The following is a 12,893-nucleotide window of genomic DNA, read 5'->3' as shown; positions in this document are numbered from 1 at the left end:
AATGAGAACATCTCCTACCCTTCCCCCAGCCTCCCTGCTGTTTCCATGGCAACCTCCTGAATAGAGCAAGAGGCCAGAGACCGAAGAGAATTGAGTTCTGAGGGCTCTTGGTGATGCTAGATCAGCTCCTGCTTCTGCTCCCTCCACTCCCCATCCTTCCCCTCCCTGCTCCTTCCCCCCTCCCTCTCCTTGCCATCATACGCAGACTGACTCTGCAGGGCATCAGCATCAGTGTCTGTCCAGGCGGTGATCTGGGGACTCTGACCTGGGGACTCTGACCTGGGGACTCTGACCTGGGTTGCCTGTTGTGAAAATGAAAAATAAAATGAGAGTAACCAACCGTGGTCCTGTCTGTCATACCCAAAGAGAGTGTGTGAGGGGGAAGGGAGAGACAGAACAATGGACACTGAGAGAGACAGAGAGAAAAAGAGGGACAGAGAAAAAGAGAGAAAGAGAGACACAGAGAGACAGAGAGACAGAGACAGAGACACAGAGACAGAGAGACAGAGAGAGAGACAGAGAGACAGAGAGAGAGAGAGAGAGACAGAGAGAAACACACACAGAGAGAAACAGAGAGAGACAAAGAAACACAGAAAGATGAGACAAAGAAAGAGACAGAGAGAGAAAAAAAGAGAGACAGAGAGAGAAAAAGAGAGAGACAGAGACAGAGAGAGAGACAAAGAGATACAGAGAGCGAGAGCGAGAGACAGAGAGACAGAGAGAGAGACAAAGAGACACAGAGAGAGACAGAGACAAAGACAGAGAGAGACAAAGAGACACACACAGAGAGAAAGAGAGACACACAGAAACAAAGAGAGAGAGAGAAACAGAGTTGGAAGCAGGGAAAAGGAAATTTTTTCTACAGAGAAGAGCCTCTGTCTAAGGGAATGCAGTGCAATGGCTGGCACTTGCGATACAAAGCTCTTTCTTATCTAGGGAAGGTACAGCTGCTGCTTCTGCCTGAGCCCTGTTCCTCACCCCAGCTGCTGGGGAGGCACAGAGGAGTGGCTGTAAATTGTCTCCCGGGCTTTCCTCCCAGTGCCGGGAATCGTCTGCCTGAGTGTGCGGGAATCCCTCCTCCCTCCCAGGCCAGGCCAGCAGGGTTCCCACTGTCTGGCCCTGCCTGCTCTCATCTGGTCCTGTCTAGCCCATCCGGCTGGTCTGGTCTAAGCCAGTATTGCTCTCCATCCCGTCTGGTCCTGTCTGGTCCTTCTCTGGCCTAGCATATCCCCAGCTTGTTCTGTCTAGCTGAGGAAAGTCATCTTTCCTTTTCCTTTCCATCCTGTGGCATTTTGTCTGGTTGGATCTTATCTGAGCTAATCTTATCACCCCTTTACCACTTCCTGCCACCTGATCTGGGTCAGTTCTCATGCTGTTTGCCTTTCTGGTCCCCAAAAATCCCAAGGTAGAGAATATGGCCTTAACTTCCCAGCTTTCAGACTCTGATCCTGTGGTCACCATTTCCAGAGGGTTAGGGGAGGGAAGACGGAACAGATGGTGGGGGGAGAGAAATGATGATAGGAGAAAATCTGCTCTTGAGCCTTGGTTTGCACTGAGCTTCAGGAATTCTGGTCCGGGGCTGATGGAACTCAGATGTAAAAGCACATGAATGATCCTTTCCCTCTAGTGGGGGGTGGGGGTGGGGATTGTAGGAGACTATCATCTTCTTTAACATCCCTTCACTCCTCTCAATCTCTTATGGATCTTATTCAGAGATTCACCTAATTCTGATTTTTGGAATTCATGTTCCTAGCCTGTATCACGCTTAGGAATAAGAAATTTAATCATTTCACTCTCCACTCTAGGGACTCAGAATTTCACTCTGAGACATAGAACACTCTGTTATCTATCCCACATTTCTACCTTTTGGCATGAATGTGTTAGAATATTGAAATGCATCCTCTGCATTTCAGACTTTCCATAGATTATAAAAATAAAATTTTGGGGAAAGTATAGATAATGTCTATAGAACAAGGTTTCTAATCAATCAAGGTGTGTTGTACATGTGAGGATGGGTGTAAACATTTATGTGTGTGTGTGTGTGTGTGTGTGTGTGTGTGTGTGTTTGCGCGCACTTATATGAGCATAAGGTGTGAGTAGCCATGTCTGGGGGTTGTGTTCTGTGAACAACCATATTAGGAAAAAGAGAGGGAGAGAAAAGGAAAAGGAAAGAAAGAAGAAGAAGAAAGAGGGACAGAGGGAGAGACAGAGACAGAGACAGAGAGTGTGTGTGTGTGTGTGTGTGTGTGTGTGTGTGTGTGTGTGTGTGTATGGTGGAGACATAAAGATAAAGTATAACACATATCTTTCTACTACATTGTAAACACAAATTGCATAAATACTCTTATCGGTCAGAAAACTTTTCAACCTGGGTGTAAGCATGGAATCTGTTTCAGGAAATACTGTGGGCTCCTGAAAACTGGTACCTGATTCAGTTTTATATTGTGTATCTCCACTGTCTGTAATGCAGTCCCATTTCCTTCACTAGGGATCTCAGAGAATCCCTTGTTTCCCCCCAAACACTGTTCAAGCCATGAAGCCTTTCCAATTCTTCCTGAGTCTCCCCCTAACTGCTAAATCCTTCCCTGTCCCCATCAACTTATCTTGTATTAATCTGGAACATGCTTACTTATGTACATCTTACATCCCCCTGTCTTTGGGGCCAGGGAATATTTTGAGCCTTTCTGTATCATTGGTACCCAGCGCAGTAGGCCCTAATAAATGCTTGTTGGCTGATTGATTAAATGCAGCATTCTGTGTATGTCATTGGGAATCGATACCATTCTGTGTATGTAAATATGATAATATAGGAGTAAGCCTGTACAGTAAATGGAGGCAGCCCCTCCTGTCTGTCAGGCACTATGTTAAGCACTGAAGATATAAGCAAAAGCAGAAACATGTTCCCTGCCCCCAAGGAGCTCCTTTCTGAGTGAGGCAGCTCCTTCAACAGCATAAAATATGTACAGTGTAAGTAGAAGGTGGGCCTTCATTCTTGAAGAGGGCTGATGACATCATGGGCTTAGCAAGCAGAAGGGAAATTCAGAGAGGAGACTGAGTTGGGTGACGTAGACAGTTGGGTCAGGGAAGGACATGAGACCTGAGACCTGATTGAGTCTTGGGGGAAATCAAGAGAAGAGGATGAGGAGGGAGAGGATTCCAGACATGGGAGCAGCCAGTGAAAAGATACAGAGTTAGACAACAGAAGAGAAAATGGGACAATTTAACTGGGTTTTAGGGTGCATGGAGGGGACCACAGTGTGTGAGAACTATAGGAGAAATAGGAAGGGTCAGTTTGTGAAGGATTTTAAATGCAAAACAGAATTTTGTATTTGATGCAGCGGCCACTGGAGTGGATTGAGTGGGGGAGGAACAGGATCAGACCTGGCATTTAAAAAAATTCCTGTGGCAGCTGAGTGGAGGATGGACTGTAGCAGGGAGAGACCTGACAATAAGGAGACCAACCAGAAGGGTTTTTAGCTAGTCCAGATGTGAGGCAATGTGAGCCCATCCCAGGGGGGTGACAGTGTCAGAGGAGAGAAGGGACTGCATTGGAGAGATGCTGCAAAGGCAGAAGCAGCAAGACTTGGCAACGGCTTGGATCTGTGGGGTGATCCTGCGTGATTGGGAAGATGGCTGTGGCAGTAAAAGGGAGGGTTGTGGGGGAGGGGAGGTAATGGATCCTGTTTTATTCATATTGAATTTGAGATGTTTATGGGATATCCAGTTTGAGATGTCCTAAAGGCAGGTGATGATACAACACTGGTGCTCCAGAGAGAGGTTAGGGCTGGCTGGTATTTATTTATGGAAATCAGCTGCATAAAGATCATATTTGAACTCATGGAGTATGACAAGTTCACCAAGCAAGAAAATCGTGAGGGAGAAAGGAAGAGCACCCAGGACAAACATTTGGGAGACACCCTTGCTTGCACATGGCGAAAACTTCCACAAAGCAGACTGAGCAAGTTTTGATCTTTGAGTAAGGAAGACCTGGATTTGAATTCTGCTTCAGATCCTTACTTAGCTATGTGACTTTCTGCAAGTCATAGATCTCTGCCACTTCAACTTCCTTATAAAATGGGAAAGCAATACCAGAGTACCTGACCCACTGAGTTATAGTGAAGGCCAAGTGATGTAATGTGTGCAAAGTGCTCATTGTTGTCCCAGAGTAAGTATAGAAGTGTAGCATCTTCAGTCCCAGCAGTACCTCCCTATGTGGGCCAGTGCAGTGGGCAGACTTGAAGCCAGGAAAACTCATCTTCCCAATTTCAGCCTCAGACACTTTACTAGTTGTGTGACCCTGATCAAGTCACTTAACCTTGTTTGCCTCAGTTTCCCATCTGTAAAATGATCTGGAGAGGGAAATGGCAAAGCACTCCAGGATCTCTACCAAGAAAACCCCAGATAGGTTACAAAGAGTCAGTCCTGGAGCATCTGAACAATCACATTTCCCATATGTCACTGTCCAGATTAAAAAAAAAAATCTAGATAAGTTAGAGCATCGGGCAGAACCTGGTGAAATGAAATTCAGTGGGAGTGAATGTAAAGTCTTAGCCTTGGGCACAGATATTAGCTCTACAGGTACAAGATGGAATAGTCTGGGCTAGACAGCAGTAGCTCTGAAAAAGGCTTGAACAAACAAGGTACTGTGGTAAACAAGAGCTAATGCAAACGGGCCTCTTGATAAGAGGGGCAAAGCATCCAGGAAAAACGGAGCGGGAAGTCCCTCTGCACTCCGTCCTCACCACTGCAATCTGGAACTCGGTCTCTGTGTGCTGTGGGTTAAGGTCAGTGTCCAGAGAAAGGCAATCAGAGAGGATCTTGAAGCCATCTTCATGTGAGGAAGCTGATTCTGATGATGGAATTGATCATATCTAGCCTGAAGAAGAGAAACCTCAAGATGTGTGTGTGTGTGTGTGTAAGATAGCCATGTCTAATTATTGTTGGGCTTGTAATGTGAGACAGAGATTATTAGGCTTGTTCTGTGTGGCCCCAGAGAAGTGGGACCCGGAGCAATGGAGATTGCAAAGAGGTAAATTTAGTCTATCAGGAAATGTTTTCAAGCAATCGGAGTTGTCATAAAGTAGAATGGACCGCTTTGGAGGAGATGGTGAATTCCACATCCTTGGAAGCCTTCAAGTAGAATCTGAACGATCATTTGTTAGGCATTGTTATTTCATTGAAAAGTCCCTTTGTGTTTGGGCTGGAGGCTCTGAGGTACCTCTCAACTCTCACATCCTATGATTCAGTAGGTATAAGCCATACTTTGCTTATGAGAAAACTCAGTATATTGTGTGCATAAGTATATTGTGTGCATAAAGTACTTTATACATTTAAATATATGCTTTGCACTGAAGCACAGCATCTAAGCACATCAATTACATTGGCCCTGAGGCATTTGGGCCTTTGGTGAATGGCACACTGTATTGGATGGTTGGATGGTTTGAAGGATGATATTGGATTCAATAAGTGTTTGTTAAGTACAGCCTCTGTGCATGGTCCTAAATAAGCAATGATGAAAAAAGAGAGAGCACCTATATTGGAGAAATGAATAATGACTGACTGGGGGATGGGAGAAGGGAAAGGGACACGTATAAGCATAATAGAGTTTGGAATGTGAATAAGGGCAAAGTAGCAGTGGTTCAGATAGCGCCCTTTGAGAAATCTGAGGAAGGAAAGCTCAGTACTCCGTCGGAGGTTGGAAGATCAGGGAAAGTTTCATAGAGGAAGTGGCCTCCAAACTGCGCTTTGAAGGGAGAGAAAAAGAAGTGAGGAGAGAATGTGTTCTAAATGCAAAGAGCTGTGAAAGGGCAGGGTGAGCTTAGGGATCAGCAGGTGGTTTGGAGTCAGTCAATCAGTCCAGTCACAAGCAATCTACGAAACACCAGACACTGTGTCAGGCACTGAGTATGTAGAAACAAAAACGAAACAGATCCTGCCCTCAGAAAGCTTACATTCTACTAGTGAAGACAACTTGTACACATTATATGAATATACATACATGTACTTGTGTATGTGTGCGTGTTTATACACATACACATAGGTATGTGTCCAATAAAAGGTTGTGGGAATGGGGATATTGGTAACTGGATAAGAAAAACCTTCATGTAGTATAGAGTTTCTTAACCTTTTTTGTATCATGGACTTTTTTGGGAATCTGGTAAGGACTATAGACTGTCCTAAAATAATGTTTTGAAATGCAGAGAAGAAACTAATTTTGTTAAAATGCAGTTATAAAAATACAAAAAACCTAAAACCAAGTATATAGGCTCAAGAATAAGAATCCTTGGAGAAGATCCCTATTTCATCTTCTTGAAAGAATTCAAGGAATAGGAGGCAGCCTGTGCAAGAGACATAGTATCATAGGTAAAGAGAAGTAAGTCTTGTATGGTGGATAAAGGAGACTAATGTTCAATAATGCTGGAAAGGAAGGTTGGGGTCATGTTGAGAAGGGCTTAAGAAGCTTAAGAGTACAGTTTATATTCGAACCTAGAAGTAATAGGATCTACTGGAGTTTATTGAACAGAGAGTGATGTGATCAGACATTTTGGCAATTGAATGGAGGATGGATTGGTGAGAAGAGAAACCTGAGATCAATTAGGAAGCTATTTTAACAGTGTGAAAAAAAATGGAATAAGGACTTGAATCTGAATGTTGGCTCTGTGAGGGAAAAGGAGGAGACTGATACTACTGATGGTGAAGAAGTAGTAATGATAATGTTTAGCAACTGATTTGATATGAGAGAGGGAAGTGAAAAAGAATAGAGGCAAGGCTGAAATGGAGTTTATGAACCTGGGTGACCGAAGGACAGAAATGGAAAAGTTCAGAAGAGGAGTGGGGGAGAGAGAATAAATTCTGTTTTAGACATTTTGAAGTTGAAATCAGTGAATCAGTAAGTATTTATTAAGTCATCACTATGTGCCAGGCAATGTGCTTACCGAACAGCCATCAAGTTCAAAAAGACCAAGGTAGTTGGTAACAAGGGATGGGAAGCTCACGAAAAGACTGAGATTAGAATGTAGAAGACAGGGTACTAGACAGTGGAAGGTCTTGAATACCAGGCTAAGCATTTTATCCTAAAAACAATCTTAGAAGCACTAAGGGAGTTTTGAGCAAGGGAATGACATGATTAGACCTGTACATTATGAATATTACTTTGATAGCTCTGTGGAGAACAGATAGAAAAGGGAAAGACTGGAGAAAAAGAGACAATGAAGAGAAAATTCTAAGAGTTTAGGTTATCGGAAGATGAGGAGTCAAACTGGGTTAAGTAACGAGGGAGTGGAAAAGAGGAGGGATGGATGTGGTTCTTTTGTCATTAGTTCTTCCCTCAGTCATGATTTATCCCCAGCATGAGTCCTTTATCTCTAAATAGCCTTCCTTAGACATACTGGGCAGGGGGATGGCAGGGCCCACCCAAAAGGCAGTCTGTGGTGGGGCTCTGACCTTCAAGGGGTCTGTGAATGATAGATTGTCTGGGAGTAGTAGTATTGATGACACTGGGAGAACAGCAGCCCCTTCCAGCTGGGCAAACCTTCCGGGGAAGCTTGCTTTCGGTTCAGTCTGCACATGGAATTGAGCTGCCCACAGAGAGTTATTAAGGCCACAGATCCATTTTTCAGGAAAGCACAGCTGCCCACTGTGAAGCCCTCTGCCCCCTGGGAGTCCTAGTTCCAGTTTATGCATAGGCTGCAGGCCAGATGGACCTCCAGCTCCAGAACCTGAATAGGAGGCCACACATGGGCCTTGGGAAAGTAGGCTGATCCCCTTTGAATGTATGTGATCTCACTGGCTGGTCACACTACCATGTTTTTAAAAATTGAGACTGGGTCTTCCTATCCCACCCAAGCTGAAAGTATGGAGGTCACTCATAGGCTTAATACCTCCAGTGTTTGGCATGGGAGCTTTGATCTGTTCCATTTCTGACCTGGGCTGGTCTGTCTCTCCTGAGACACCTGGGATTCTTTCCCCCAATCCCATACAGACACCTAATCAGCTTGGTCTACATCTAGCTACAGTTCAGGGTTGCTAAACTCTCCAGTAGCAGGCATTATGTGTGTATGCTCCCATATCTAGTTCTCCACCACCATTTCTTACACAACATCAGAGCTGGAGGAGACAATCTAATCTAATGCCCTCATTTTACAGATGGGGAGGCTGAGACTCAGCAGGGAGAAATGACTTGGGCTAGCTTATACTGAATCAGGGAAAGGGCCAGATGGTTCTTTTTGATTGTCCTGTACATTCTCTGTCTCTGTTTCTGCATGTGTCTTCTCTATCATCCTGAATACATAATTCCGTCTTGGGGCTGATAGCAGGACAGTGATTTATCCCTAGGACAGCTGAATCTAAGACTGTGTGTTTTCTCAGGTGATATAACATCTCAGTTTGATGGCTGGGATTTGGGGTGGGGGTGGGGGTCAGTTTGTGGGTCTGGTTTTGCGGTCAGTCTGTGGTTGCACTGAATAAAACAATTCAATAACCAGGCAACATTTAATTCAGCTTCTCCTTAGATATTGAGGCTGCTCAACTTGTGGGGAGATAATGAAGGTTATGAATCATGTTGGGATAGAAAAATCAGAACAAAAGGGAAAAATCATGGGAGAGAGAAAAGAAACAGAAAAAAAGTGAACATAGCATGTGTTGATTTACATTCAATCTCCATAATTCTTTTTCTGGATGCTAATGGCATTTTCTGTCCAAAGTCTATTGGGATTTCTTTGGACCACTGAACCACAGAGACGAACCAAATCTTTCATCGTTGATTGTTGCACATTCTTGCTGTTACTATAAGTATTCCTGGTTCTGCTTGTTTTGTTCAGCGTCAGTTTATGTAAATTTTTCCAGGCCTTTCTAAAATCAGCTTGTTCATCAATTTTTTTTCTTTTATAGAATAATAATATTCTATTATCTTCACATACCACAGCCTATTCAGCCATTCCTCAATTAATGGGCACCTCCTCCTCTTCCAATTCTTTGCTACCACCAAAAGAGCTACAAACGTTTTTGCATGTGTGGGTCCTTTTCCTTCCTTTAAGATTTCCTTGGGATACAGATCCAATAATGGCACTGCTGGGTCAAAGGGTATGCACAGTTTGATAACTTTTTGAGCATAGTTCCAAATCGCTCTCCAGAATGGTTGGATCCATTTCACAGCTCCACCAACAATGCATCAGTGTCCCAGCTTTCCCATCCAACATTCATCATTGTCTTTTCCTGTCACCTTAGCCGATCTGACAGGTGTGTAGTGGTCTCAGAATGGTTTTTATTTGCATTTCGGGTCTAACGAAGTTTAGGTAAGACTAGCATTTACAGTCTAGGAAGCCAGAGGTCAGGAATCAGGGCTCAGCCTGGCTCCAGATCTAGAGGCCTGAATAGGCAATTTTGCTTAGTGGTATTCACTCGCAAGACTGGTGAGTCTTGGAGGAAATGAATTAGAAGCCAGCTAGCCATGCCTCCCTCTTTGAAGTAGACAGGTGTGGGCTGGGTAGTCATGTCACTGAGATGGTTTTGAGCTTTTTAGCTGTGAAGCCTTGTAGTTCACTCCCGAGCCTTAGATCAGTAATAATGTGCTTGAGGAAACTACTACAAATGTCAAGGCAAGAGGGCTGTTCCTAAAGCCTAGAGGAAAGCCTGGGATGAGGGTGGGGTTTCACATAACGATTCAGGCAGTCAGTAAATATTTATTAAGCGCCTATTGTATACCAATATCCTTTTGTTGCCCTGGTGACTCTGGGGCTAGAAATCGGACCACATGGTTCTGGGTCTTGGTGTTTAGCTAGACCTTTCTGTGCTATGCTAGTGGTCTCCTCCTTAGGTCTACTCTTTTTTCAGCTTTCTGTCTATAAAATATCAGGGTTTGCAATGGTTCATAAGAGGTAGAATAAATCAGGAGAAGCTTACTCTGCTTTCTCTAGGGATGTTGGAGGGCAGAGGTCCTCCTTGGGTGGAAGGATTTGCTTCCTCGCCCCCTGGAGCCAGATTGCTAGGGTTCAGTAAAGAGAACCCAACTGATATTGTAATTTATCCCACATGAGCCCAAGAGACAAGACAACCTGGGGAATGGGGCAGGGTTATTAGTCTCATGGAATGTTATTTTTTTGGTTAATTATATTCTGAGTGAATAGTGTAAGTGTTGACATCCCATGTGGATTCCTAGCTTTCACAGAATGATAATACAATGAAATTTGGAGATTCCATGATTCTGCACTGTGCATGGCTCCACAGAGAAGGTACCTCTTTCCCTTCTTTGTGGGATGTGGGAGTCTCCAGATGTGGACTGTGTGTATCCTGTCAGATGCAATTACTATGTTGATTGGTTTTGCTGACTAGCTTCCTCCTCCTCAACCTTTTTTTTTTTTTTTTTCCTTTTTCAATTTCTGTTGTGCCCCTCCCTAGCCCCTTTTCTTTTTTCATTCTCTGTTGCAATTTATAGTTTGTTGGATAGGGGAGAGGGAAAATAATATATTCCAAGGTAAAAGTAGTATAAAAAATAAAATGTCAATAAAATCAGATTTTTAAAAAGACCTTATGATCCTGAATCACAGAAGCAGAGGAAGATTTTTCTTGTGTATTCTGAGACCTCAGAAGACTTTTGCTGTTTCTCCGGAGCCTCAGCAATCAATGGGCATGGTATGGACTCAGTAAGGGGAGACTTGCTCAATTCGGAACCCAGTACCCAAATGTCGGAGTCAGTCTCTGCTCTGTCACACAAGAGCCTGAGGCAGCCACGCACAGTTCTAGGAAACGATCAGTTCTGTGTCAGCAGACAGCCATGACCAGAACGGCATATGTCATTTTTGGCCCCACACGGCCCTTTTCTCTACTCCTCTCCGACGTTCTCCAGGACACACATGGACCAGGGCTTTTTTCTGCAGTCACCCTTCTCATAGATATCTGGGACGGGAGAGCAGATGCTGGAGAGGAGTCAGGATGACTGTGGATGCTGAACTCTTCACCCTGAGCAGGAGGCTGGGGGATGTCAAGCTGTGACTCAGGCAGTCAGTCAATGCTTATTAAGTAGCAGGCACTATGCTCAGTAATGGGGATATATAGAAAACAAAAAGCAATTCCTACTTTCAAGGAACTCACAGTCTAAAGGAGTGGGAAGGGTCGGTGGGAAGAAAGTAATATATAAGCAGGGAAAGTCATCACACAGGGAGGGAACTAGAAATGTGGTCAGCTGGGGAATGAGAGGGAACAGAGGGAGCCTGAAGAAGTGGAAGTGTGGGCCATCCCCAAGGACCTCCCCCCAGTGAAAGAAGTTGTGCCCCTCAGCTGCGGGGCCTCCGCTCCCCTCAGCTGCGGGGCCTCGGTTCTCCTCAGCTTGGGGGCCTCCGTTCTCCTCAGCTGCAGGGCCTTCGTTCTCCTCAGCTTGGGGGCCTCCGTTCTCCTCAGCTTGGGGGCCTCCGATCCCCTCAGCTGCGGGGCCTCCGCTCCCCTCAGCTGCGGGGCCTCCGTTCCCCTCAGCTGCGGGACCTCGGTTCTCCTCAGCTTGGGGGCCTCCGCTCCCCTCAGCTTGGGGGCCTCCGCTCCCCTCAGCTGCGGGGCCTCGGTTCTCCTCAGCTTGGGGGCCTCCGCTCCCCTCAGCTTGGGGGCCTCCACTCCCCTCAGCTGCGGGGCCTCCGCTCCCCTCAGCTGCGGGGCCTCCGCTCCCCTCAGCTGCGGGGCCTCCGCTCCCCTCAGCTGCGGGGCCTCCGCTCCCCTCAGCTGCGGGGCCTCCGCTCCCCTCAGCTGCGGGGCCTCCGTTCTCCTCAGCTGCGGGGCCTCCGCTCCCCTCAGCTGCGGGGCCTCGGTTCTCCTCAGCTTGGGGGCCTCCGTTCTCCTCAGCTGCAGGGCCTCCGTTCCCCTCAGCTGCGGGACCTCGGTTCTCCTCAGCTTGGGGGCCTCCGTTCCCCTCAGCTGCGGGGCCTCCGCTCCCCTCAGCTGCGGGGCCTCCGTTCCCCTCAGCTGCGGGGCCTCCGCTCCCCTCAGCTGCGGGACCTCGGTTCTCCTCAGCTTGGGGGCCTCCGTTCCCCTCAGCTACGGGGCCTCCGTTCCCCTCAGCTGCGGGGCCTCCGTTCTCCTCAGCTTGGGGGCCTCCGTTCCCCTCAGCTACGGGGCCTCCGTTCCCCTCAGCTGCGGGGCCTCCGCTCCCCTCAGCTGCGGGGCCTCCGTTCTCCGCTGGATGGCATGTTCCTAAGGGCTGATTTAGATTTTTTTGTCACATCGCCTTGTTTACTCTTAGACCCCAGCTTGGGGAATCACATTAATAGATCAATCCATCAACACGGAGAAGGAGGCAGACTCAGCTCTTGCCTTTGGGGAACTCGGTGTTAGTGGGGTGGAGAAGGGAAGATGAAGATAATGTTCCATTTTGTTTCCTAACTCTGAAAATTGAATTTTCTTTTCTTTCTCCCTGGTTTCCGCTCAGGATTCTGGCTACCGCTGGCACTGAGTTTGACCTCCGCACCCTCCGAGCTGTGAGAGTGTTAAGACCATTGAAGCTGGTATCAGGGATTCCAAGTGAGTTTAGCAAGTTTATCCTGCGATTTCCATGCTCTCTCAGGATCGTCTCTTCTCCTTCCCTCTTCCCCCTACCTCAAGGACTTTCCCTCTTGTCCAGAGATGGAGACGGGCAGGTTAAGTTTGGAGGGTTTTTTCCTAAACCTTCAGACTACTTCTCGATAGCTAGAGTTCAGAGCTGACATTAACTGGTGAAATAGAGGGGCTTCCACTTCTGAATCTGTAAATATAGCCTGGGAAAAATCATAATGGTAACAAGACATTTACAAAGCTTTTTAAGTTTGTGGAACACTTTTACATATATTTTCATTTAAGTCTCACAAGAGCCTTATGAGGTATTATATCAATATATCAATAATTTCCAAGTACAGATATCATTATTCCCAATTTTC

General features: G+C 46.1%; 1 protein-coding gene across 4 annotated transcripts in view; it reads left to right on the top strand.

The window, feature by feature from the left end:
- CACNA1B (calcium voltage-gated channel subunit alpha1 B) overlaps window positions 1–12,893 on the top strand; it is a 250,476-nt gene that overhangs the window by 51,698 nt on the left and 185,885 nt on the right. For all 4 annotated transcript variants that reach the window (XM_074288959.1, XM_074288960.1, XM_074288958.1 and 1 more), the window contains exon 4: window positions 12,410–12,501. In XM_074288959.1, the coding sequence (XP_074145060.1) occupies window positions 12,410–12,501 (92 nt within the window). The remainder of the gene's footprint in view (window positions 1–12,409; window positions 12,502–12,893) is intronic.

This window comes from Sminthopsis crassicaudata, chromosome 2 (genome assembly GCF_048593235.1).
Source record: "Sminthopsis crassicaudata isolate SCR6 chromosome 2, ASM4859323v1, whole genome shotgun sequence".
NCBI lineage: Eukaryota > Metazoa > Chordata > Mammalia > Dasyuromorphia > Dasyuridae > Sminthopsis > Sminthopsis crassicaudata.
This window is presented reverse-complemented; position numbering and strand designations above follow the sequence as displayed.